Consider the following 24,547-nt stretch of genomic DNA (forward strand, 5'->3'; position numbering starts at 1 on the left):
GTCGGTGGTATGCCGGTTCAATATGTTGCCGGAACTTGAGAAAACGTAACATAATTGGTTGCGGTGTAAGTGACAATAATGGGGGATAATGGCAAAACAAATGGTTTTTGATAGAATTTCAATCAATTCCTTGCGGATGGTTGAATGGTTCAGTTGGAAGAATTTGGTAGGTTGATAGTTTTTGAACATCAAGGACATACTTCAATTTCACTTTTTGGTAGACTTTAAGCTCCGGTTTCGGTATATCCATTTCCGAAAGCACAACTTTCCCTGTTGGTTCTTAAACTCTTGCTCGGCACAGCAAAATGATGGATTCATGATCATGCGAAAACATCAACCGCCATTGTATCGACCTACGGCGACGAGAAGGTGGGTGAATGTTTGCGATTTTGTTCGCTTTACATCGATACCGTATTCCGGACTTTCCCTCTATCCCTCTCTCTCTATCTCTCTGTGTATATGCTGCCTGTTACGACCAAAGCAAACACTAACAATCGCAAACGAGCCAAACGTAGACACAAGTTACAACCTTCCAAGAGTTGGTATCGTTAAGCGGCACAGCCACGTTCCCATGTCCCGGGGACGTTTCGATGGATGAAAGACCGATACATGTCTCTCGTGTTCCGGGTTCGCGGGGGGCGTACCCGGGGGCGACGATGATTGATGAGGAAAATGAATGGAAATGAAAGGATCAGAGCGAAGGGTATCGCTCATCGCAACCCATTGCAGTCTATTTGGGCGATCCGGGTGAATCCCGGGCAGCGGTTGCGGGTGGACGGTTCGTGAAGTGAAGAGAAAATGTACGATAAATTTTCACCCTTAAGATTTATGGGAGTGTCGACCCGCATAAGTTGGTCGGGTTTTGCTGCATTTCCGTTACGGTTCACGATCATGTTGTTGGTGTTTTCTTTTATAACTCGATGCCACGTTGCAGCCCCTAATAATGGAAGCGATTGTCGGGAAGAGGCAAATGGTCGGAGCAGTCCAATTTAAGAGGTGATGAAAATCATTTACCCGATTTTGCCGGTGGCGCGAGGAAATGGCGCAATAGTTTTCTTTTCGATTGGGGAAACGCCAATAAAGAATAATGAAACAAAACGCGTAACAATAAAACAAGTGAATGTTGATGTGACTTTTAAATGTTTATTAAACAATTTATTTATAGCTTCTTGTTATCTTTCATCTTCAGCAAACCAAACTTTTCCTGCATTCTTTTTTGTTTGCACTTCATTAATATTTTCTTTTCTATTTTTCTTCCTTCTTCATCTTGCATTCTATTTTTTTTTTATTTTCCCACTCATCAAGAAGGTTAGCTTTGGTATTCTTAATAATTCGTTATTTCCCGTTACATTCTTTCGTAACATGATCGATTTTGTACAAGCCCGCAGCATTACCACCGCCAAGTGGGAGTTTCGCGCGATCAACTCCATTTTGCAAACGTTTTACATTTTGGTCTCTTGTCAATTGTTTTTCTTTTCCCTCGCTTACGACACTACAAAACGAACTTCATTTGGCATTCAGTGGGAAACTGTGTGTGAGAAAATGAGTGGTGTGGTCGGCCATCGCTGGAAAACGAAATGTGGCAATGTGGTGTACAAGAGGGGGGTTTGAGGGAGGAGGGGAGAGTTGTTTGTTGCCCACCCCCTTTCCTGTGTTCCCTAACCGGAACCGACCGACCCGGGTGGTTGGTGGTTTATCTTATCGTTCACTAAGATTTACTGATTGTGGTACGAGCTAAGAGCCTATTGGTTTGGAGAGTTTGTTTTGTTTTGTTTTCTAGTAATTAAATTCTTTCGAGCGTATTATTATTACTTTGACAATACACTACATATAATACAACGCGTGTGTGTTTGTGTACGTTCGCTCCAACGTATCGTGTGGTAGCGATCATCTAGAATTTGTTCAAAGTATGCTACATTACAAACTGTTTTCTTAGCTAGCGGCGTTTTTTTGGTAGTTCATTGTTCTTGTGATGTGTTTCACTAAATATGTTACGGCCTGTTGTAGATTCATATGAAACGCACTTCAAAATAATCTCCGAATGGTAATTCAGTTTGATTTGTAAATCAATAATTCAAAAGCTTGTAATTAAATTGTGAATTTTTTTTTATTACCACACAACTCCATAAAAGTACCACCAGTACCAGGTTCGCTTTATAAATAGTGTAGTGTATTGATTTGCACCCATTATGCTCGAACAATGCCGAATTTCGTATGTAAATGGTGCGGTGTACATACCAATAAAAACACGCGCACATAATCTTTGACCCATTGGCGCACGCTCGCGACGCATTCTTGTGAGGCATAAATCTGTTTTAATCATTGTGGCGTGATAAATCAATCAGCTGTCCATTGGTCCTGCACGAGCGGAGATGCAAACAACAGCAATGATTTTGCCATTTTTTGTGTTTTGTTTTGGTGAGGATCTTTTTTGTTGTTGCCCTGTGAGGTTACTTTGCATACATGGAACGGTGATTTAATGTGTTTATGTTTTATTACAAAAACCCTCGTTTTGCAAATGTGCCGTGGGTCGCTTTCATGGTTTGATAGTGAAAGATGATGGATGGGGAACGGGCACTTCCATGCGGATAGGTTGGGCACCGGAGTTGTAAGCATGGTGGGGGGGGGGGGGGTGATAAAAAGGGAAATTATTTTACCCCCCCAATTTTCGGAGGGGGGAAGAGCCGATGAAAGAAGTAGGTGACCGAAATGGAAGCATTCATTACACTACTACGCATATGTACAGATTGTTTGGATTGGTTACGCATTTGCAAATGTACAGGGACCTTTGGAGAGCTGCTGTACGTTTTGTGTATTTAAAAACAAAAATACAATTAATACACGGTGGGAAAGCGGAAAGGGTATTTTAACGTTTGCTTCAAATAATAATGCTTAACCACGTAGAATTGTTCTCGATTGTATGGTAATGATCTATTTGTTTTCTCTCTCTCTTGTTAATGAAGTAATGGTAACCGAAACAAGGCAATCGTACGGTTTCTGCACATATTGTTGTTTAAGCTGGGCTTCAATATAATTATATCACATTTCGATTTGACGAGTTTTTTGTTTGTCTATCCCTCCATTGTGCTGGCAGTGGAGTATACAACAAAGAAAAGAAGTGTATTTTTTTCTTGTTCTTGTGTGTGTCTGTATGTGCCAATGTAAGGTGTCACAGGTAGGGCAAATGATCGATTGCAGTTCCATTAGCTGAGCAGCTGATTGATTGCATCACACTAACCAAAAAATTAAAAAAAACGAACTGAAAGCAAAAAAAGAAAAGTCTTTTTGTGAGGTTTAAAAAAAGTCTTACTGAGTGGCTCAAAATGAAGAGCGCTTTCCCCGCCGGTAGGTTTCGCTTTAAGCTGCTACCGATCCGCAATTAAACCGTTTCGTTCCGTTGTAGTGTGTATCATTGCTACATGATAGTGTATGTACAGATTTGCTACGATAGTTTTACATCTACCCACCCAAATCGATTGATACCTTACCCAGTGATCGCTAGTTGCGATCAGACAGTTCTGTACAGTATGCGAACGCTCGCGGTACATTACTCAGCGTTACGGCATTCTAAAACGTGTTACGATCCTCTACCGTGTTTCGCTTTGTATGTTGCAATTTCGTTTTTATCTCCACCATTGAAGTACGTAAACCGACGACATTTTCTTTCCCATTCCCAACTGTGCCCTTGGGAGACAAAAACAGAAAACAGAAAATCCCATATCGAAAGTTAAATAAACAGAGTTCTGGGGGGCAATCTCTGCGTTCCGTTCAACGAGATCAACGTTGGCTGGCTTTTACTACGGAGTTACTATGAGTTAGTGAGTGATATGCAATAAAATGGCGAAACTGCTTTCGCTTCGCTCCTCGCGCCGTCGCGCATCATCGACTGTTTCGGTTCTGGTTTTGATGTGTGTATATCTTGCGGGCGTCCATCCCCAACCCAAAAACCCTAACCTCAAATCAGCCAGCGGTCCAGCGTTCGGGCGTAACCGCAGTCGCCCGACGGTTCTGGTGGATTGGTTCGATGGTGTGTGGAAGAGTGAGTGTATGGTCGTCGGAACCGGCGGCACTTCATCACGTACGCGGACCCGAGTAGCGACAGTACGAGCGACCGAGAATATCTTCCGGTGGTATCGATTGGTCGATGGGAAGCATTCCCTGGGCTTCGAGCTGATCTCGTATCTAAGGAAAGTGAGGGGTGGAAACATGTTCGACAATGTACCGGTGCGTACAAACCGTAAGTTTTGCGCGTACGCTTACCTGCTCGACCTGTCGGAAAACTCGTATAAGATTTCTACCGGCTAGCTTCGCTATGTCCTCCTCGGTCCACCGTTCTGATTCTAGCAGTTCTGCGAACAGGTAAGGATACCTGGAGACATCCTCTAAACCTTGCGGTACTCTGTAGAAAGTGAAGGGGAAGGCATTACTGCTAGTTGTGGTGCGAAACCAGAAGGTAACGGTGGTCTACTTACAAATTCACCCCATCGTATCCGGCTCCAATCCCGACATGGTCAACACCTGCCACATCTCTGATGTGATTAATATGTGCTGTGGGAACGAGGGAAAAAATTGTTTTAAAATTTCGATTTATGAATTGTTGTAACTTAAATAACTTTTGGAGTTGATTCATTTTTCTAGCTCTAGTTGCGGAAAGCTTTCTCATTTGCATAACGGTTTCAAAATTTAGAATCCAATTTTAAGACCAACTGACGGAAATTGAGTTGCCTGCATGCATCGACTATTTTAATGATCCCTTCTGTCCGAGTTTGGAGTCCTTTCTTTGCAGTGTTGGTACATGTTTTGGTTCCCCCAGACCAGTACTCAAATTTACCATTAAACATCACAACTTCTACAACAGGCTGTTCTGTCACGCTGGGCCTGATTGAAGGTCTTGGGTTAGCGAGTGGTTTTAAATTTCTGTACATTGGAAGCTTTCAGTTCAGCAGCGAGAGACAGAGAGAGCGAGCGAGAGGGAATGTTATTTACGGGAGTTATACTCACCCACTACATCCTTCAGCGTTGCCTTTTCACCACAGCTCACAAAATGGGGATAGAATGCAACCATAACCAGACCACCGTTAACGGCCTGCATTCAAGGTGTATTCGAGGTGTGTCCGAACGTAGGATGAAGAAGGGCCAGCATTGGTGTGGTCGTGAGACGGCAAATTGGTAGCGGAAATTGGTTTTCCCGTAGTTCGACCGTGCCATTGTGTTTTGGGTTTTTGGTCGCATGTCGATGGGGCAGAAACGGGTTTCCATGTAGAAACGGTGAGAAAGCAAACAGAAAAAAACTGCATTAAAGAACGAACATAGATGGTGACATTTTTATTTTATATTGGAACGTTTGAACGGGAAGCCCATCCAATCGGGTTTGGGTGTACCGAGTGATACTCGAATATTCATAATGAACGTACACACACACACAACCACAAAGGTGACGCTTGTGGGGTTCCCGTTCGCACTGAAATATTCATATTTTTGTGCTGATTTTTAATTAATTTCATGTTATTCTTTTCCAAATTGGTGCGATTTCAATGTCGTCGATGAAGATGAGACTTCCACGTGGTGTGTGTTTTTTTTTTCTTCTTCTAACTACGGTACTTCTGAAGCTGTCTCTAAAACGAGACAATGTCAGCACAAGAAGCACATACCGGGCACATAGTACGGCTATATTAAATTTCATCAAATTATGCAAATATTTTGGATCGTCACCGCTGGCTAGCTGTAGCGTCCTGCGTTCTTGGAAACGGACGCGGTACCGATGGATAAGAAATGTGTTTTTCTAAAAAAAATATCCAACAAAATAAAGGGAAACATAATATCCACCGGACAGACCAGCGACAAGCGGGTCTTGGTCGTGATTAATAAACGCGACCGTTTTTGGTGCGGGGTTGTGAAAAGCTCGAGCTAAATTATTTCTATATGGACCACGTCCCGTCTAGGAGCACAATATGGGATGGATTTTCATTTTAATTTGCTTCCCGGCTAACTTCATTAGCGTTTGGGACAGTTCTGCTTTTGCAAGGTATGGAATTGGATGGAAGGAGGGCATGGGAGCGGGGGGTTTTTAATTGGATCGCACCCACCAGCACGAGGATTTGGGCACACGATTAAACGAACTGTGCAGTTTTGTACCGGTAGAAACGATCAGAACTTACGATTCGCTTCAGCACATGGTCCGGAACGTTGCGCGAGCTGTTGCAGATGGCATGGGCGGAAGAGTGTGAGAAGATGACCGGTGCCTTCGAGGTGGCCAGTGCATCCAGCATGGTCGGTACGGATACGTGGGACAGATCCACGATCATACCGAGTCGATTCATCTCGGTTACGACGAGCGTACCGAAGTGTGACAGCCCACCGATGTGGGGCACCCGTCCCGGCTCATCAACTTTGCAACAGTCCGCCCACGGTGTGTTGCAGGTGTGGGTGAGCGTGAGATAGCGGGCACCCAGTTGGTAGAAGGTGCGCAGTACACCGAGACTCGTTCCGATCGAGTGTCCACCCTCGATGCCGATCAAACTCGCCAGCTTGCCCGACCGATGGCTCTCTTCGATGCCTGAAATGGGTTAGATAATAAGCGTAACTTTTTTAAACTAAATAACCATAACGTTCGTTCATTTGCATACTTTCAGGCGTTTAAATCTACAAAGTATTCAAATTAGGAAAATTTTGCTAGATAGAACTCATACTCTACGATGATATCTACAGAATCGTTATTTCTTTGGGAAAGAGAAAAATAGTGGTCGAAATTGGTACTAAGCAATTTATCAACAACGGAAATACTTACCATCGGCAGACGTAACTAACGCCATGTGCTGCGGGTAAAGGTTTACTAACCGTCGGATGAGATCGATCTGCTCCAGCGTTAATTGCACTGCGTCCAAATGTTGCGACGAGCAAGGCGCATAGGCCGACCAAAACTGTAAGCGAGAGAAAAAAATATCAGAAAAAAGAAAAAAACGAAAAAAAAAATGAAGAAGCTTAATAGAACCATCCATAAACGGAAGCTTTATGATAGGGAAGTGTGCGTACGAGCCAGCCACAGAAACCGCACACCCAGCGTAATAGTTAGAGCTGGCAGCTGACACGGACAAACGGAATGAAACGAGCAGATCAAACATTTACCCAGCCAACTCACGGCACGCAATCACGGACTGGTCGTAAATTTTTGCAGTACTCCGCATCGGAAGCAGGAAGTCGATATCCGCAGCGGTAGCCAGTTAGTAGTAAGCACCGAAAAGGAACTCGGTACTTCGTGCTACGGGGTGCTATTGCGTGTAAAATGATTTACGCGAGTCTGTTTGGCTACCCGGGGGGCAAGTACATAGAGGGTGGGGGAAATGGTGGAAGCCGGGAAGGGAATCATAAAACATAAAGCAAAGCGTCATGTTGGATGTGTTTTTTTTTCTTCTACCCGCTGTACCATCGTACAGCGTAGCATGCCGAAGTTCGTGGCAGTGCGACGGCAATGTGCGAAATTTACTTAGACTTAATTGACTAGTCTCACTCAAAGGTTAAATGGATTCCTTTTCGGACTGGTTTTAGAGAGCTGCAGCATATACTAAAGAATTTTGCAATCGACAAACTTTCCGCAAAGTAAGAAGAACAGTAAAGTAGAGAACAGAACGGTGTCAGTGCTGGTCTCACGACACTTTCCGATGATAAGGACAATCACGAAGCATAAAGATAACATTAGCAAAACCACCTTCAGACAAAACTTCGAGGGCTTCTGTGTTTGACCTTTTCCTAGAAACTCTCTCTCTCTCTCTCTCTCTCTCTCTCTCTCGACCCGCATTCCTTTGTCGTGGCACTGAATCATACCTCTTCACTTGCAGGCAAATAGCCCTCAAAAAAAAAGAAAACCAACGAAAGAGATGAAGTTTGTCCCGAGATTGAAAGAAGATTGGACCGTCATTGTCGTCTCAAGGGGACAATCAAGGCAGAAGTCGTCCCATTCGGCTATAGCAACCGGAATGCGTCGAATGCTGAGGCTGCCAGGGTGGTAAAGGACATACAACAAACGCGCACAGCACACACACACACACACACACACACACACACACACACACACACAAACACAAATCCACCCACTTGGACAGACACATCCCACAAACCACGAAGGCTCGAGAAATTGAAGAAGGTAGTCGACTGTGGTTTGGCTTCGTTTGCATAGTGTTTTTTTTGCGTTGGGTTTCTTTCCATTGCCAGTTGTGCCCTGGAGAAACACCGTCCGATTCTAACACCTCCCCATAACTGGAAGGTGTGTTGTGTTTTTGTTCTTTCGTGTGGAATGAATTATTTATTCCCCTTTCGTGGCGTAGTACTTGCCGATGCTGGAAAGAAACGGAACCTTCAGGCAGAGTGGCAAAATGGCACCAGGTTAAAGGACTGACACTGAGAGTCCGAACAAAGAGTGAATCATTTAATTTTTATAACCATCCTTCTGATTGAGCGTTTTATCTTCAATTAAAAGGGTTAGATTTATGTTGTATTATTTTTTGTTTTGCTTTCGAGTGATTGTTTGGAGTAGCGGGGCACGTCAGAAGTGATAAAAGAATGTGTCGAATGATATGCCGCATTATTTTAGTAGGGCGGGTTTGTTGTTGGGATGATCAGTTGAGAAATTGAGAGGAGATATCCCTTGTTCGTATCATTTTTATTAAGAAGAAGGTGAGTTATTTTATTTTTACTTCTAAGTAAACGAACTGGTGACAGAATATTCAAATCTTAGATTCAGGATCTCAGAAGGGGCGGTCCGGTGGTGTATGTGTTAAACGGCGCCAGTTCCACACGACAGGACCAGGTATCAAATCCCATTTGGACCGTGTCCCTCGTAGCAAGGACTGACTATGCGGCTCTGTGGTAAAAACAAGTCTAGTAAGACAGAAATAGCCGGTGTGACCTTAGAGGTCGTTAAGCCAAGAAAGAGATTCAAACTCTATACTTTCTTTTAATAGGAATCCATCAGGTCTACTAACGTGCCTTCAGTCAGATGCATTTTTTGAGAAAGTGCTAGAGGAAGATACTGCGAGAGATATTTTTATTTTTATGGAAAAATTAAAGCGACTAGCCTGGTATTGTATTGCTTGAAGTGAGGACAACACCTCCAGAGCAACCATGGAAAGCCATGGAGCAAGCAAAGACTTAATGGCTCAAGCATCGAGCTGATCATCTAAATATTTATATCATCGACCGTTTAAGCAGGGCTGTAATTGACATGTTCAGCAAAATGTAATTTTTTTTCGACTAAATAATTGAGTTTTCATTATGTTATTGAATTGTACAGAAGATGGCGGTCAATATTGGAATATTTTCTTCTGTTTTAGTACTACGCCTTCAGGAGGATTTGGAGATACCCAGCTAAGTAATAGCCAAGCCCAATGTTGCTTAAATTCGGTGATTGAACTCGAACCGTTGTGTTCAACATTGTATACTCGTTAACAATGACTTTCTATATTTATTGATTATATTTCTAACAAAATCGAAAACAAACAATTTGTCCATTACTGTTTGTAGAGATTGGAACAGGCTACATCAATAGCGTTCCTTCCCGAACAACGATTAAAGTTATTTACAACAATTATATTTCATTCTCCTATGACATACCTATCCTTAGCATGTCTTTAAAAGCTTAGTTCAATCGCTCAACATTTCTGCACAAAAGCAGCACACTCATTAGATTAACTGCAATGGCTTCATCTTCGTACCGAATAAGATCAACGTTAATGGCGGTCGTACTCCACCGCGTAGCGGGGTGATAAAGAGGATGAAGTTTTCGTGTCGAATTTAAAGCATCGCGGCAAAAACAAACAAGCTTACAACATAAACTTAACAACCGGTCAGACGATTACGATTCCGCTACCATGCAGTCCACCATCCGATAAGGATGGTCAGCGATCGTTTCATCCATCCTGGAACATGCTTTCTTGTAAACGCCGGAACGGTGTAAAGCGGAAAAACTTGTTTTAGCTTTTCAACGGTATTCCATAAAAATCGAAACACCAGTATCTTGTAGAGGGATGGTATTTTTTTTCTTTGTGTTTGTATGTGTGTGTGTTTGTGCTGTTTTCTTACCGTTCGCTATCTTTACACTAGAGACAACGGTTTCGAGTGTGGCGAAGCAAAAAAAAAACGAAAAAACACGAAACGATAGTAAAACGGTAAAGCTCGACAACATCCATCAAACCGTCAAAAGTTACTCCGGTACTGGTTTCAAAATGGACTGTCTGTGTGGAGGTGGAGGAAACCTAGCAGGACAGTACGGAGGTGGAAAATTCGTTCGAAAATAGTCCGAAACGGGTGAGTTTTTATCACGTCCCGTAGTCTGGGAACCAGCAAGATAGGGATGATACCACTCCCGTGGGTGGTTTTGGTGTTTTAGGTTGACCGGTTCCGAATGGATGGAGACATTATGCTGGTACGCAGAAGATCCTGCGACCGTTTACTGGTGGCGCGTGTTGTTTCCGTTTGCCATTTCCATTACACGCACACGGTACGGGTGGACGTCAAAACCCGGGCTGGGTGGGTGGTTTTTTGTGAAAACGTGAGTGAGGAAAATTAGTTTCCTGTCTTGGGCAAGCAAAGCAAAAAAAATAATAAGACTGTTATTGCTGGAAGCTTTCGACGCACTCAGAAGCTCGGTTTGTGTCGTGTTGTGGAAATCGAGTATCCGGTGCCCAAGAAGACACTGATAGGTGATGATGACCATGGTGATGCGGTGGCTGACAGCTACGGGGATTCCGGTTGTTTGCCAAAAAAACACCACGTCGAACCTTGGGGCCGACCTTACCGAAGCGAATGGAAGCCTATATAGCCAAGCGTGAGATAGCGACAAAGGACAACACGTTAAAGTTTTGCGAGTCGAGTGCCATTATCTGACATTTCTTCTTGCCAGCATCGTCGAGTTTTCACATGGTAGAAAATCACGTAAAACAACGGTGTCAACGGTGTGGATGATAGTAAGGATAGACAGCTTGGGTTTTTTTTCTTCTGTCGTTATTATTCTGGCACAGGAAATGGAACCACTTTAACACGGAGACTGGTTGAAGGTGAATTTAGCTGTGTTTTTTTTGTTGTTCACTTACGTTCACTGAAGATGTTGCTTTCTTTCCGTGTTCATGTTGTTCAATTTAATGATAACTAGTTGAAAGTAATCACCGGCGCCGGCGTCTCATTTTGTGCCGGATTGAGCTTTGGTGCAGTGATTAGCTCCTGCGGCTGGTATGATAGCGCAACCGAAGAAAGGCACACAGACACGCCCATCATTAGATGGGACGGTTTAAACCAAAAAAACGACTACTCCACCCAAAGCGTTTTTCATTTTATGAGTACGTCCTGCTCCATGCGATGGCGGGATACGTGATAGCGGGATCGTAAAAGGAACGAAGCGAGAGTATACACTTACCTGTGCTGAAACCATGCCTTCCTTCAAGCGCCGTAGATCCGTATGGCTCCAGGCACTCGTCGACCAGGGTGTGATGTCGCGCAGGTCCTCGCCAAATCGGAACTCTCGTAGTTGATTCTTGAGAAACTTTCGTATATTCCATGGTAGATCGTTGTGACTGATTTGTCGGCAGCGAAGGAAGAGAAGGCATACATTTATCAAACGACCGGTCCCGTACCGTTAGTTCAAAGTGAAACGTAATGAAACTTTAACTCAACCCCCAGCAAAAACTTTAATGACATATCTAGGTGGATATCTGTTCCATTTTTGGGGCGAAACTTGATCCGCAGCCGGTTTTCTACTAGAAAGTTTTCTACTTACCCATCGATTAAAGGCACTTCCTTCAGCACTTTGCGCACGATCTCCATCCGCTCTTCGAGCTGTATGGCCAAACATGTCGAGATGAGATGGGCGATTATTGTCCAGAAGAAAATTCCACATAGAATGAAGCCTTCGATCGGCTTCCGGCGACGCATGGCGCCGCACTAAACGCAACGTCGCCGACGTCCTCCACGTCGCCGTTGCAGTCGTCGTGTTTGGGTCGTTTCCTGATTCGTTCACCGGTCGGTTTGAGGTCGGTGTATAGGATGTCCTCGGTCGGACTGTCCCTGCCGTCGGTGAACGGGTACTCACACTCCGCGCGGGATCGGTTGTCCAATGGACAAACCGTCCTTGGTCGCGAGCGTTCCGGTGTGGTGTGCCGTCTCCGGAAGTTGGTTGCAGGTGGCACTAGCTCAGCACGAAACGATTGGACGAATCGAAAGATGATGTAGAGGATAAGGATAAGGATGTTGGCGGCAGTGGCAATGGTGTTGACCGGAGCGTGATAAGATGATCCCGGCGGTTGGAATAGTCAGCTTTCGGGCCCTCCGTGTATGGTAGCCGGCAAGGTAAGTTCTGCGCTTGATAACGTCGGGTATGGTGATGTCGTTATCGATTCGTACGATCTGTGGTACCGTCAACGTGGTTGATAATGATGGCATCAAGCTTTGCTCGGTGTTTGTCCAATTCGCTGCAGTACGAGTGCAGTCGACTGATCCCGGACTGGGGAAAATACGATGGATCCAGTTCAAAGTGTACCCACCAACCGACAGAAACTGATTAGAATCGAACGTTGTGCTGTAGGAGAAATGAGAAGAAGTAAGAGAAAAAGAAATCAGATGAAGGGAGAAAAATCAACGACAAGGAAAGGTAGAATCAGTTTGCAGCCTTCGCTTAAAATGGAACGAATCGGATTAAAATCTATTCTTGCTGAGCGACGACGTTCTCGGCAGCTTTCCAACATTGCCTTGAAACCGTGCTACGAATTCGTGTTGAAGCGTTGAGGAAGCAGCACCATGTTTGAACTTCATTACCGAAACCGTTGCCCCTAACGAAGCGTTGCTTCAACGTTTAATCAACATCGTTCGGTAGTCGTAATTATGAGACCCTCTTCCCGCACATCGCTCCGCACAAGGGTGGCTAAAAGGACAACGGCAAGACAGTGGTGACGTGACCAGGATGGTGAAACGATTATCATACACTAATCCTACGCAACGTTTTGTTAGCTGCCGCACAGCTTTGTGGCAATTGTTGGAAATGGCCGCATTTACATGATAGTCGTTAGGCGCCATAAATAAGTAATGCTCGTTTAACGGTTTGATTTGAGAATTTTCTAGCCGGACGGCCGGGCAGCCGTATATCAGCCGGAGTGGAAGTGCCGAGAGGTTTTGTGAAGAATGCGTCCTTTTGATTAGATTTCAACGCTTTCACCTTGCAACTGTCAGTCTCTCGGTCCGTTTGTGGGCCCGCTACCACAGCTACAAGAAGTCAACTCGCCCGGATGGATCAAATGGGTATCAGAGGCGAGTTCGTTTGTGGTTCAACCGTATCTGCATTAGGTCAACCGCACCAAACCCATCACCACAATGTGTACCGTGCGGCTTTTGGGAGCGAATATTCCTTATCACGGCTAACGGTTGCATCTCATTGCTTGCTGCTGCTGCTGCAAAGGAAAGACAGAACCCGGCTGCACATGATGCATATCGATACCGGTAGCTAACCGTCTTGGGAATCTCAGGAAACTCGGTTACTGCTTAGCACGGAATCAATAATATACAGCCGTTGCCCACAGCTGGTGACGGTAACTGATCCGTGTACGAGCCCAAGCCGACGACGAGCTGTACGTTATTGATCGGAAATTATCCTCTTCCGGGTTTTTGGGTGGGGCGCGGGACTATCGGACTATCTCAAGCATTGAGCATGATGTTTGAGTAATCGAATGACGAGGATACGCATCAGCTGCAGCAGAGATAGCATGCGGCATGCGAAAAAGAATGTTGCTACGTTGCTGTGTTACCCTGCTGGCCAACAAGCAAATAATCCCCATCCGCTGCCGGAGCTTTGGCAAAAGCGATGCTACGAGCTTGACCCGGAAAGCTAAATTGGCATGAAGCGGTAGCAGTAGCAATATGCCATCATTAGCCAAACCCGACTGAATGGAGATTGGAAGGATGCTCGGTTGGGTCAAGAAATCTCAGCACCACTGGATATGAACTGTACGAATCAATTCTTGCACAGGAATGATTATTTGCGATAATATACGATCCTTCGGGTGGGTGTTTGAGATGCGAACAATGGCCTTTCCATGACTGTGGGCAGTAGAATGTGTTGATATGATTGTACTCGTGGGAAGCTTTCAACAGGACGTTGGTTTCATTTCAGCTTCATTCAGCTGTGGATGGTTTGATGATTGAAAATAAGAACAAAAATCCATTGGGTTTCGAGATTTTGGGCAAATAATTCGATTTAAGTATCAGTAAAACAAAGAAGTGAACTATGAACTAATATTTTATGGTATGGTTAGGTTAAAATTATAGCAACGAAAAGAATAATCACTTGTCAGCTGAATCAATAGAGATAATATTATTCAAGTGTCGCCTTTAACTCCGATGCGATAAACTTTACAGCACACATTCACCTAAAGTGCAGGAAACACATGCAGCAAACTTTCCCATAATCTACCATCCTGGGTGAAAATAAAGGGCGAAAAAAAAACATACAAACTTCTCACCCGTTTCGTAGGTGGAATAAAATGTGTTAGAATGTTTCAGCGCCTGTTTTGCTGCAATGCAAGCACCAACGGTGGCATAATCAAAATGGGAATAGCTATCAGCTTTAGTGTCTTTACCAATTTCCACCCCGAACTAACCTTCTTTTTCTTCTTCTTCATCTTCTCTTCTTAGGGCACGGTAGCCATAAAACGAAACTACTGGCAGTCTACCAACCCGAATGGTTACCGTGAAGGGACCGGTTTTCGTGCAGCCGTAAAAATGGAGTAAAAAAAAACGAACTTCGACATGCAATTCCTATCACGCACCACCGACAAAGTTGTTCGAGTGCGCACCCGCTGTCTAGAGGAACGGAGGAAGGTCGGATGTTATGACCGGGTGTGTGGATTTTACCGTCTTTTATATTTCCATTCCAGAGCTTTTGCCACCACTTCGGAAAGGGAAAAGGGAACGAGTTTGTGGAGGATGTTCGTTTGTTCGGTGCATCGGAAGGATGTTCGTTTCATCGAACTTCATGTTGTGACGATGATCGTTGCAATCGAATGAAGTGCCCGCGCACGAAGGAAAGGGATGGGATGGCGGCCGAAACGCAAAAGCAGACACAAAGACCAGATTTCCCAAAAACTACCACAACCGATGGTGAGTGCACAGTACACCACGTGGGCCAACTTTATCACAGACTCGTTCTCAGGCGGCTCGTAAAGCTGAGCTCGCACCCAGACGCAAGTGATGAGGGAACATAAAGAGAGAAAGAAAAAAAATAATCTCAATCGCTCTGCTCTACTCAACCTGCCCCCAAAAAATATGCCCCTTAGAAAAGGATGTGCATATTTATGTGTCATATGGTAAAATTGATATTTTTATCACCCATCTCTATCAAAATTCCATTTGTAACATTTCCATTCTGGGTCTGGGTAACGGTGTTCTTGCACACGATTTTGCCCTTGCCGATCGTGCAAAGTGCATTTCCACGGGCTGGTAAGGTTACGAAGATCACGAGACAAAGGCACAGGTCGGACGGCTGGGAATCTTCGTGTTCGTTTTTTTTTGGGGCTGCTGATCGTTACTACATTCTGTTGGGAGGCTGTACGGGAAAAGTTCGGGCGTTCTGTGAGTTTTTTTCCCCGTTGCTACGGTTCAATGTTTGTATGTGTGTGTGAATGGGGACGGTAGTTTGGTCATTCTAAATGCATTCCGTTACGATTCGCTTGGCACATGGTATGGTATGAAATAGTGCAATCATTTTCTTGGCAGATATTTGCTCTGATGCTGCTTGAGAAAAGTGTCTCAACGTGGATGAAACCTGGAGCGGAGAAGGGGGAACTTCCAAAAAATCTGCTTTTGTGACACCATTAGTGTAGCTTTATGAACTATCCCAGCGTCATCAGTTTGTGGTGAGTGCTTTGATACGGTTCGTTAAATGCAAGCGATTGCAACGCTTATGGTTTTATGACAAATATAGTTAACTTCAGTGGAAACTATCTTCATCGAATGGACAACATTGTGCTTATAAAGCATTTTTGTGGAACCTTTTTTATGATTAAGATGTTCTTTTAGCTTGAAGTAATTTTTGATTATTTTTTTTTAATGGTTCGGGAAAATTTTAATTAGTTTATTTTATTCTTTATTATTTTATAATAAATGCTTTCGACCATATAATATTTAATGAACAGAAAAAGCTTAATAGCGAAGGTGATTTAAACGAGTTTTTAAAGCATTATTTATGCTACTACAAAAATAGAGACGAAATTTGACAGGTCGAATCACTCTTCTAGAAGGATACTTGATAGAGTAATTTAGGTTTACATTTAATTTATTTTTCGTTTAATTAATTTATGTCCAAAGAAAATCATATTCAGAAAGAGTTTAAATTAACATTACAGTACAAATATTTTGTGGAAAAAAAATCTCTCAAAAATCCAATGCTCTTATAGAATAATCCCCACAAACAGACAAGTCAACTCCAGTTCCGAAGACTACCAAGCTACGGCTTCAGTGATATTTTATTTGCAAAAAACGGATTGCCAGGGTGATAAGAAAAAGTGAATCAAGTTCCTATGATGAATGGGCTGGAAAAATGTTCAACCACCTTCGCACGGATGGCGCCATACAGTGGAATCCGAGCCAGTTCCATACGCTCCTGTATTTGACCACGTTCCTCTCCATGTATTTATTGCCGCCTTTTGCTACAGTACCTATCCGGCATGTAGCCGGCAAGAAGTCGGTGTGGTTGGTGTAGAGCTGGGACGAAAATGGTCACCCGGCGGGCATATGGCTTGGCATTTCACATGCACACACAGAGAGCGATTCGTAAATCTTTACGTGTTGCTGGAGCAATTGTACAGCAGCATTCGAGACAAAATGGTACCGGTGTGCAGTATGGCGACCATGGTTGAGTGTGTGTGTGTGTATGTGTATGTATACTTTGTGGTGTTTCTCGAGTGAAGAATCGGCAATTCTATAACGCTTCCTCGTGTAGGTCCATCGACCGAAACCACTTACCCCAAGCCCGAATGTCGATTCCTGTTTTCCCGTTGAATGGACTGCAAAGGATTGCAAAGTATTTTTCTTCAACCTCCACCCTACCGTAGCACCCTGGGAGTTGGCTTTCGGGTAAGGGGGTTTCAGCTTTACAATAGTAATTCTTTTCACAGTCTTCTTCGAGCATAAATAACGTGTTCGGTACTTGCTGTTGTATGCCATCGTTTGTATGATAGGAATTCATCTATGCTATGTGAAGCGCAAACGTTTGCTGCTGATTTATGCAACGTTTTTGATCTTCATGGTACGTTAAATTTCTCCATTTTTGCCGGAGCGACAATGCGTTTGGTGGGTGGGTGTGGCCGGTTGCACAGAGCGAAAAGAAAGCGTTATAAAGCTGGCACGTACGTAACGGAACATGAGTTTTGAAGAATGGTGCACATGAAGAACAAATAGCCGATGGCATTCTCAAAACACACACACCCACAGACAGAGAGATCAGGAGATAATGCTGAGCGCTTCCGTTCCTGGGGTGGGAGGTTTCATTTTTTATTTATGTACGACAAGATTTCATGTACCTTTCCGATTGTATGGTGCCGGTTTTTGGTTTGGGCCCCGAGTACGGCTAAAACCGTTTTCAAAGCATCCGGTAGCTGATGGAAGCGTAGCGTTTGTTTATGAGTGAAGTCGAGGTTTGGGGAAGTAGCTGAAGTTGTCTTTGAAGATTTTTTTTTGTCTCTTTTGCAAAGAAATGGATTGTCAATTCATGGTACGGTTATTGTATTTAATTTAAATAAACAATCATCAACCAGGTTCGTTGGATTGTGCACTCCGGACGTAGAAGAACTCAAATGTCCGAGAATCACTTCAATCAGCTGCTCTTCAGTTTGCAGTGAAACATCAAACAATACAATCCGCTTCTCGATTATCGTTTAAACCTCACTGAGAAGTTAGGCAAAGATCAGAGGAAGATAACAAAAAATAGATGCTTGAGGGAAGATTAACCTAACCGCAAAGCATGATTAATGGAGACGCCTGGTCAAAGCGCCACCACCTGAGCGAAAGGGATAAAGTTTTCGTGTGGCCACGGTAAACCCACAATTGCCGTGATTGGACAGTGAAACTTTAAGTCTTCTCTCCTCCATCAAAACCGCAACCACAACAGCCCATAAAGCTAAAAGATGAAGTCCATTGGGGAACACGCAAAAAAAAAGAAATCACCAGCAATACTCTGATAGATAAAATCGATACCGAAGCGAAAATCACGGAATGCTAGGTTTCTATCAGAAAACCCGTCTTTTGGGTGTATTTGTAGGTTCCTTTTTAGGGGGTGAAATAACAAAACCCCTATTTTGTGGCCGGTCGGAAGTCTACGCCACATCAATCAAAAAAGCTTTCAAAACTATATCCAACATTTTTGATAAATTATCGGAAGTGATCCGTTTTTTTTTGCTGCACCATTCCTGGGTGCCTTTTGTGAGGCAATGGTACGAACCGGAGAAAGACCACACCCATGGAAAGGGAAACTAAAGTGCTGCTTGAGAATGCAAGATTAAGCTGATTGTGTGTTGAGAGCCTATGATGCTTTTGATTGAAGTGGGTAGAAAGGTCGCCCCTGCCTTGCATTTCAATTTGCTGCATTTAGAGCACCAATTCGTCATTTAAACAATCATTCATAATGGAAAAGTTTTGCTGCTAAAAGCCAAACGGTGTTACCGTTCATTGGGATTTTTGTTTTTTGGGAACATTTTTGCACGAATTGCATCTAATTGAATATGGCTGATAAAAGCATCACTCACACAACGGATTTTTCTGTGTTACGAGGGTGAATTCGAATGCAAAACCTGGGAAGAGCGCTGTCAACATGTTCGTGTTGTTTTGAACCATTCCTGTCACGTACCCGCAACCTGACAAGCATGAAAATAATTTTTTCCCCCACACAGACACACAGACACACCCACAAACGTAACATGTTCGTTACCATATCGCAGTTTGCCGATCTTTTGTCCGACAATTGCTGTGACGTCTTAAACTATCGTAACAATGTTAATTTTATTTCTCCGCGCACTGTTCTTTATCGTACAAAATTTGTTTTCCCCGCACCGGTTTTTAGGGGGGTGGGAGTGGGAATGAAACTTTTGTAAAGTGCTTAAACAAACCGCACCCAATTTCCACCAACCAAGCAAAAATCGCCCATGCATATGGCTTTATCAACGGCATATAATCGTCAAGAGTGTATGTGCGCGACAAGCAGCGTTGAGTATCAAAGTTCCTCCCCCCCCCCCGCGCACGAAGCACGTGAAACTTACGCCCCCGCACCCACTTGCCGACGAGATACTCGAAAAGCTCAGCGCAAAAGGTTTGGGTTTCTTCTGTTTCCTTTTGCTAAAAAGTGCGGAGGACGTGTTTCATTCCTCATCGCAAACGTACATCTCACTTTTGCGTGCTGATAACCTTTTACGTGTCAGAGTTCTTCTGTCTTTCGCTGTGTGATCTGCGAGTCACACTTAATCCCACAACATGCGAGAAAAACCACCCCACACGTTCAGACTATATAGTCTCGACGGTCGTTGCTTGTTCAGTTGACAGGTTTGAAAAAATCCTACAGGAAAAAGTTTTCACTCGAGTGTCAAACGGAAAGTGCAACGGTAAAAGTGCTCACCATGATCAGCGATGGGAGCAGAAGTGTTAGGAACAGAGTCTAACACCAAAAAAAAAAAAAAGATGCATCAACTGCAGGCAACACTGGCACTAAATTGTCACTAGTGAACTTTTGTTCGTCGTGTCTGTGCAAAAAAGGAAAAAAAATCTGTGGGAAAAAATACGAGACCGCACCCGTGATAGTGGTGTCATTTTCATTAGAAACATTTTCAACCCCCAAACCGAAATCCTGCAGCCTGTCGAAAAAAAAGGGCTGTGGGAGTGTGTTTTCGTGTATGTGTGTGTCTATTCCTTTTACGGAGCTTTACTCTTTTTCTACCCCCTCACCGTTTCGTAACGGAGTGGTGAACCACACCACGGTTTATTTAAGACAAGGCATAACCAGGCAATCTTGTAATGGTCGCAAATGAAGCAAAAAGCTTTACAGACCAAGTATAAAACGCGAGGGTAAATATCACCGTTGCCACCGTGTGGGTTTTTGGTGCTGGATGGTAAAGAGTCCTTAGTGTTGTTATCCGTGTCGGAGTTAACATAAAAGTTGCAATAGCGCTTCAGTTGATAATTAGTTTTATATCCGCACCGGGCGAGACAGTGCGGTGAAACGTTTTGTAAAGTTTCTAGCAATAGTTAGTCTTTGCATGAAGGGGGTTTTGACCATCCCTGTTCCAGTACATTGATGTACTTTTCATTTAGTTTTGTTTTTTTTTTGCTTGTTTCATCGTATCGCTCACTTGCAGTACTTTGCTGAAAGTGACGTGACTGAAAAGCACACACGCCCACAAACATCTCGATGAAGCATGACGAGAAAGATGCGACTGAAGAAGTAACAAAAAAAAGGTAATCCGACGTGACCGATTAGTCAGTGCCATGATTCAGTTCAGTGTTGCCAGGGACAGTTAATGGTAGAGCTATTAATACTTTGCGCTCGCAGTCGGCTACATTTTACGTTTGCCTGTCAGCTTTTAGTACCAATAACCGCGTTGGTAGTGGAGATTTGACAATTAGTTTTTAATGGCCGGGTTAATTTTACTGCACCAGGTGGTGGTGTTGGTGGTCGTGTTTTTCTTTCTTCCTCTCGCAATCTTCATTACAACACGATGGAAGGATAATAATTTGCCCGCGCACACAGGGAGTTCGGCTTTGTGCGCTTCGGTGCACCGCTTTGCAAGTTGTACGTAATTTAATCGGGATAACTCATGACCTTCCTACCTACGGGCTATTCATCAAACCCGGGACAGTTGCCCGGGAAATGTGTGACTGCAGCAAAGGCACGCATGAAAGATCAAACCCACGTTTTGCTCACGGGGCGAAAGTTAAGAGTTGTGAAAAGTGAGTAGAAAGTTTAACCCAACCCTCGGTGCTCGGTGCTGAACCATTTCGCTCATTGAAGTCGAGTAGACTTAAGCTAAGCTGAAGGGTAATTACATTTAGAAGTTGTAGAGTGCACATGCACACAGGAGCGCTAATATGCATCGCTAGAGACGCATGCACATTGTAGACATTCGCATCATGTTAAGGGTACCGAGCACGGTACACCGTTTTAAAACCGTCACCAAATTGGCCATAAAACGGTGCAAAAGCATATTCTATTCGCACGCGTATGAGTGTTTGTCTTCATTCACGGTTCACTCTTCGCAAATCGATTGAAATCCGTGGTGGAATTTTACTCCTTACGACGAGTTTCAATTCGACCATGCATGAAATGGAGTGGAAAAAAAGGGACGATTTTGGCACAGTGTTTTGGTCACAACTGTGAAAACATTAAACACGCTCCACGCTTTCCTTTCTGCTACCGGACCAGAACCTTATGCTTTTTTATCGCTCCATTTCAAACCGTGCATGAGTGTGTGTGCAAACTGCAGATGCATACCCGTTTTTTTTTTGTGTTCCAACATTGGAATTGTGCCGGACGGATGAAGAAAGGATGAAAAGCAAAATATGTCTTCCGAAGGGATATATACGGCCTTACCGATCTGCTCGCAAGCTGTGACGGAATGTTGGGAAAAGTGGGGGCGCTAAAAGAATGAATTGACTGCTTGGTTTGGGATAGCGAAATGCATACATTCTGGCGTTTTTCCCCCACAATGTTTTTCTGCATTCAGAACGGGCATACAACCGGTCAAATAATGTTTCTCTTTTCACGTGCCATCTACCTTATCTTGAGCGAAGTTGAGGATGGTTTTTTTTGTTGCCGCATCAAACCACCGGCACATAGTTTCCGAAGGTTCAAAAAGAATGAAGAAAAAAAATGGTAACAACAATCACACGACGGATGATTGCAAGCGGAACAGGAAACGGAACACAAAGTGTCCTCGTTGCGATTTTTTTTTGTTTGCTATTGCTCACTCCATGCTGATACTTTCGCTTCGTGCCTTTCGGTTTTGAAGAGAAAAGACACACACACACAAATGCGGGCACAACCGACAAGTTGCAGGCGGGCTGCAACAACCATAACCATAAAAATGAAATCCTCTGTATAAATAGGACCATTGGAAAACAATTCGTGATAAATTACCATTTGTTATCGTTGTCGCGAGAGCGGAAATTTATTTGTTTGTTTTTGTAGCCGATGTATTTTTGTGTGTGTGTGTGTTTTGGTTTCCCTTTTTTGTGCTTGTTGTTCGCGAGGTGTTTGTTGTTGTTTTCCCTCTCAATTTTCCCGTTTGTCTGAGAAATGATGGTTATAGTACCACCTTGCCATTGTGAAAAAGGGTTTTTTTTTCCACGAAACGAAGAGAAATGAGCGCATTTTTTATGCAATTCGTTAGCGAAATTTCGATACCATATTGATTTTGTCTTAAGGGAAATGGATTGCGGTTTCGATCGAATCGCAATCGGTTGCAATAGGATGAGCGAATGGATGTACGTACTAAAGCAGGAAGTAAATATGCGATTATTTAACATTGTTTAAGTGGTAAAGTATGATGTTTAATTAATTGAACTAAAATCAATAAGCTTGTTCAGAGGAATATAATATGTGTGTATTTTTCAACTTTTTTATTAACATGACACAAGTAGCATCTCGTACGGAGAAAAGATATAACTGTAAAATTTTCATTTGTTTCATTTTTCCTTCAAATTCCTGTATTTTTGCTGTAGCTCTTACCAACAAAATCATCCTCTTCCACAAATTCCTGCATTATCAACAGCTAAAATCAACATTTATGTGCGATACCTGACAAAGAAAGGAAATATAAATTAATGAATATGAAACCACCGGATGCTAAATAATGCTGTTGAAGCGGTTGAAGAAAATGTTCAAAGTGTAAAAAATAATTGAGCTAATACTCAAAAGTAATTTGACTTGTATCGTACGAATGTTCACAGTAACTTTTTGACACAAACGATTTTCTGCTGAAAAAATAACTGACACTTACATATAATGGATACAGATCCTCTCTTTCACATATCTCGTGGTTTTGCAACCGCTTTTCAGCCAGCAGAAAATGTTTCCATGATTGATAGCACCCCAACAGAATGGGGGCAATCCAATTGAGTGACATTGTGAAAGAAAATTTCACAACTCCACGCACGTTTGAAGTAAGCGCCTTCTCCCTTTTTGAAATGTTCGATAGGTGGTAGCGCATCAGCTTTGAAAACGGAAACCCAATCTTTCGACATTCGACGTCTTGCAAGCGGAGCCAGTTTGCCGTAGCTTTATCGCTACAGTGATCCGCGCTGAACCGAAACCGATTGAAGTGATCTTACCGGTGAATATTGTCTACGGACCACGAAACACATACGCACACAGATTGCTGGGTGGAGGTTTTTTTTCTGTGGGAAAACCCACCCGAATTGTGCGCACTAGCGTAAGCGCTTATGCTTACGGTGTTACGCTTGCTTGCACGCTAAATGATGCGAGGCGGCATAAAACGTTAAGAAACCGCGGCAGCGTACACGCGAGTGGGTGTACGGCAATGGGAGGTGGGTGTTGTTTACTCTTTCGCAGTTGTTAGCTTTTCTCACCGCGGCACACCGTTCCGTCGAAATGGATGAGAAGCGTAAAAAGTGCGACAGTCCGCCTGTACGTACCAACCCGCCCATCTGAATGGTGCTGGGATTTGTTTGGTGAGCAGGAGCAAATCAAACTACCTCTCAACTGCCTACGGCCATTCTCCCACCAAGGACCGCCCCGTTCCTTCCCGGCACGTGTTCTGCGTGCCCTAGTGGGTTGAAGGCGCATAGTTTCGGTGGCAAAACTTACCCTAAGGTGGTTTTGTCTTAAATAATGCTTGTAAAAGTTTTGTGAACCTTTCACTAGCATCGCGGCTCGGGCCTGGGGAAGATCGTTTCGTGGAGCTTTGGCTCATTTTCATTGGCCTGTAGCATGAGCTATCGCTCGATTACAAGCGTACGAGATGAACGAGGCCGTGGGATGGCGATGGGCGATGAGCGATGCTAACGGGCGACGAGAAAATCTAATCACAAACAAAGAAAACTTTCGTTTGGCTCACTACTTCTCGCTTGCTTTTTGTGAGGAATTGGCCTGAAGGTGAGCATGTAAGTCGAACTGGGAACGGTGCGGGTTGATTGTTTAGCGGTTGTTCTTGCTGCATTCCGAAAGAATGTAACTCGTACTCGCTTGCTGCGGATGCTTGTAAAAAGGAGGTGGGTTTCAAACACAATGGTGAATCGTGACAAAATTTCATTAATCATCCGGACAATTAGTTTTCAGATGTGGAAGAAAGTGTGGCAAAATTTATTGCTCCAAATGTGGGTATTGCGCTTTTGTCTCTGTTACGGAAACTGCAAGAGTAATGAGCCTTTTTGGTGGTATAAGTTGTGCTCCAGACGAGATGAGATAAAGCGTCGCAAGATGTGCCAGATAGGAAGGTCCGATAGCGCTTATGAAGATGTGCAAATAATTGTGAAATAATAAATGTAAGTTGTCTCGTTTTATGATGTCCTTGTT

At 43.6% G+C, this 24,547-nt stretch overlaps 1 protein-coding gene across 4 annotated transcripts in view; it reads right to left on the minus strand.

Annotated features, from left to right (window-relative positions):
* Positions 1–1,129: 1,129 nt before the first annotated feature.
* Positions 1,130–24,547, minus strand: part of LOC125761059 (dipeptidase 1) — a 129,367-nt gene continuing 105,949 nt past the window's right edge. For all 4 annotated transcript variants that reach the window (XM_049421850.1, XM_049421851.1, XM_049421849.1 and 1 more), the window contains 8 exons: positions 11,765–12,562; positions 11,405–11,561; positions 6,788–6,920; positions 6,159–6,556; positions 5,002–5,086; positions 4,473–4,548; positions 4,261–4,399; positions 1,130–4,182 (listed from right to left, as the gene is read on the minus strand). In XM_049421850.1, coding sequence (XP_049277807.1) covers positions 4,075–4,182; positions 4,261–4,399; positions 4,473–4,548; positions 5,002–5,086; positions 6,159–6,556; positions 6,788–6,920; positions 11,405–11,561; positions 11,765–11,919 — 1,251 coding nt within the window. In that variant the 5' untranslated portion in view covers positions 11,920–12,562 and the 3' untranslated portion in view covers positions 1,130–4,074. The remainder of the gene's footprint in view (positions 4,183–4,260; positions 4,400–4,472; positions 4,549–5,001; positions 5,087–6,158; positions 6,557–6,787; positions 6,921–11,404; positions 11,562–11,764; positions 12,563–24,547) is intronic.

The sequence above is a fragment of the Anopheles funestus genome, chromosome 2RL (assembly GCF_943734845.2).
Source record: "Anopheles funestus chromosome 2RL, idAnoFuneDA-416_04, whole genome shotgun sequence".
Classification (NCBI taxonomy): Eukaryota; Metazoa; Arthropoda; class Insecta; order Diptera; family Culicidae; genus Anopheles; species Anopheles funestus.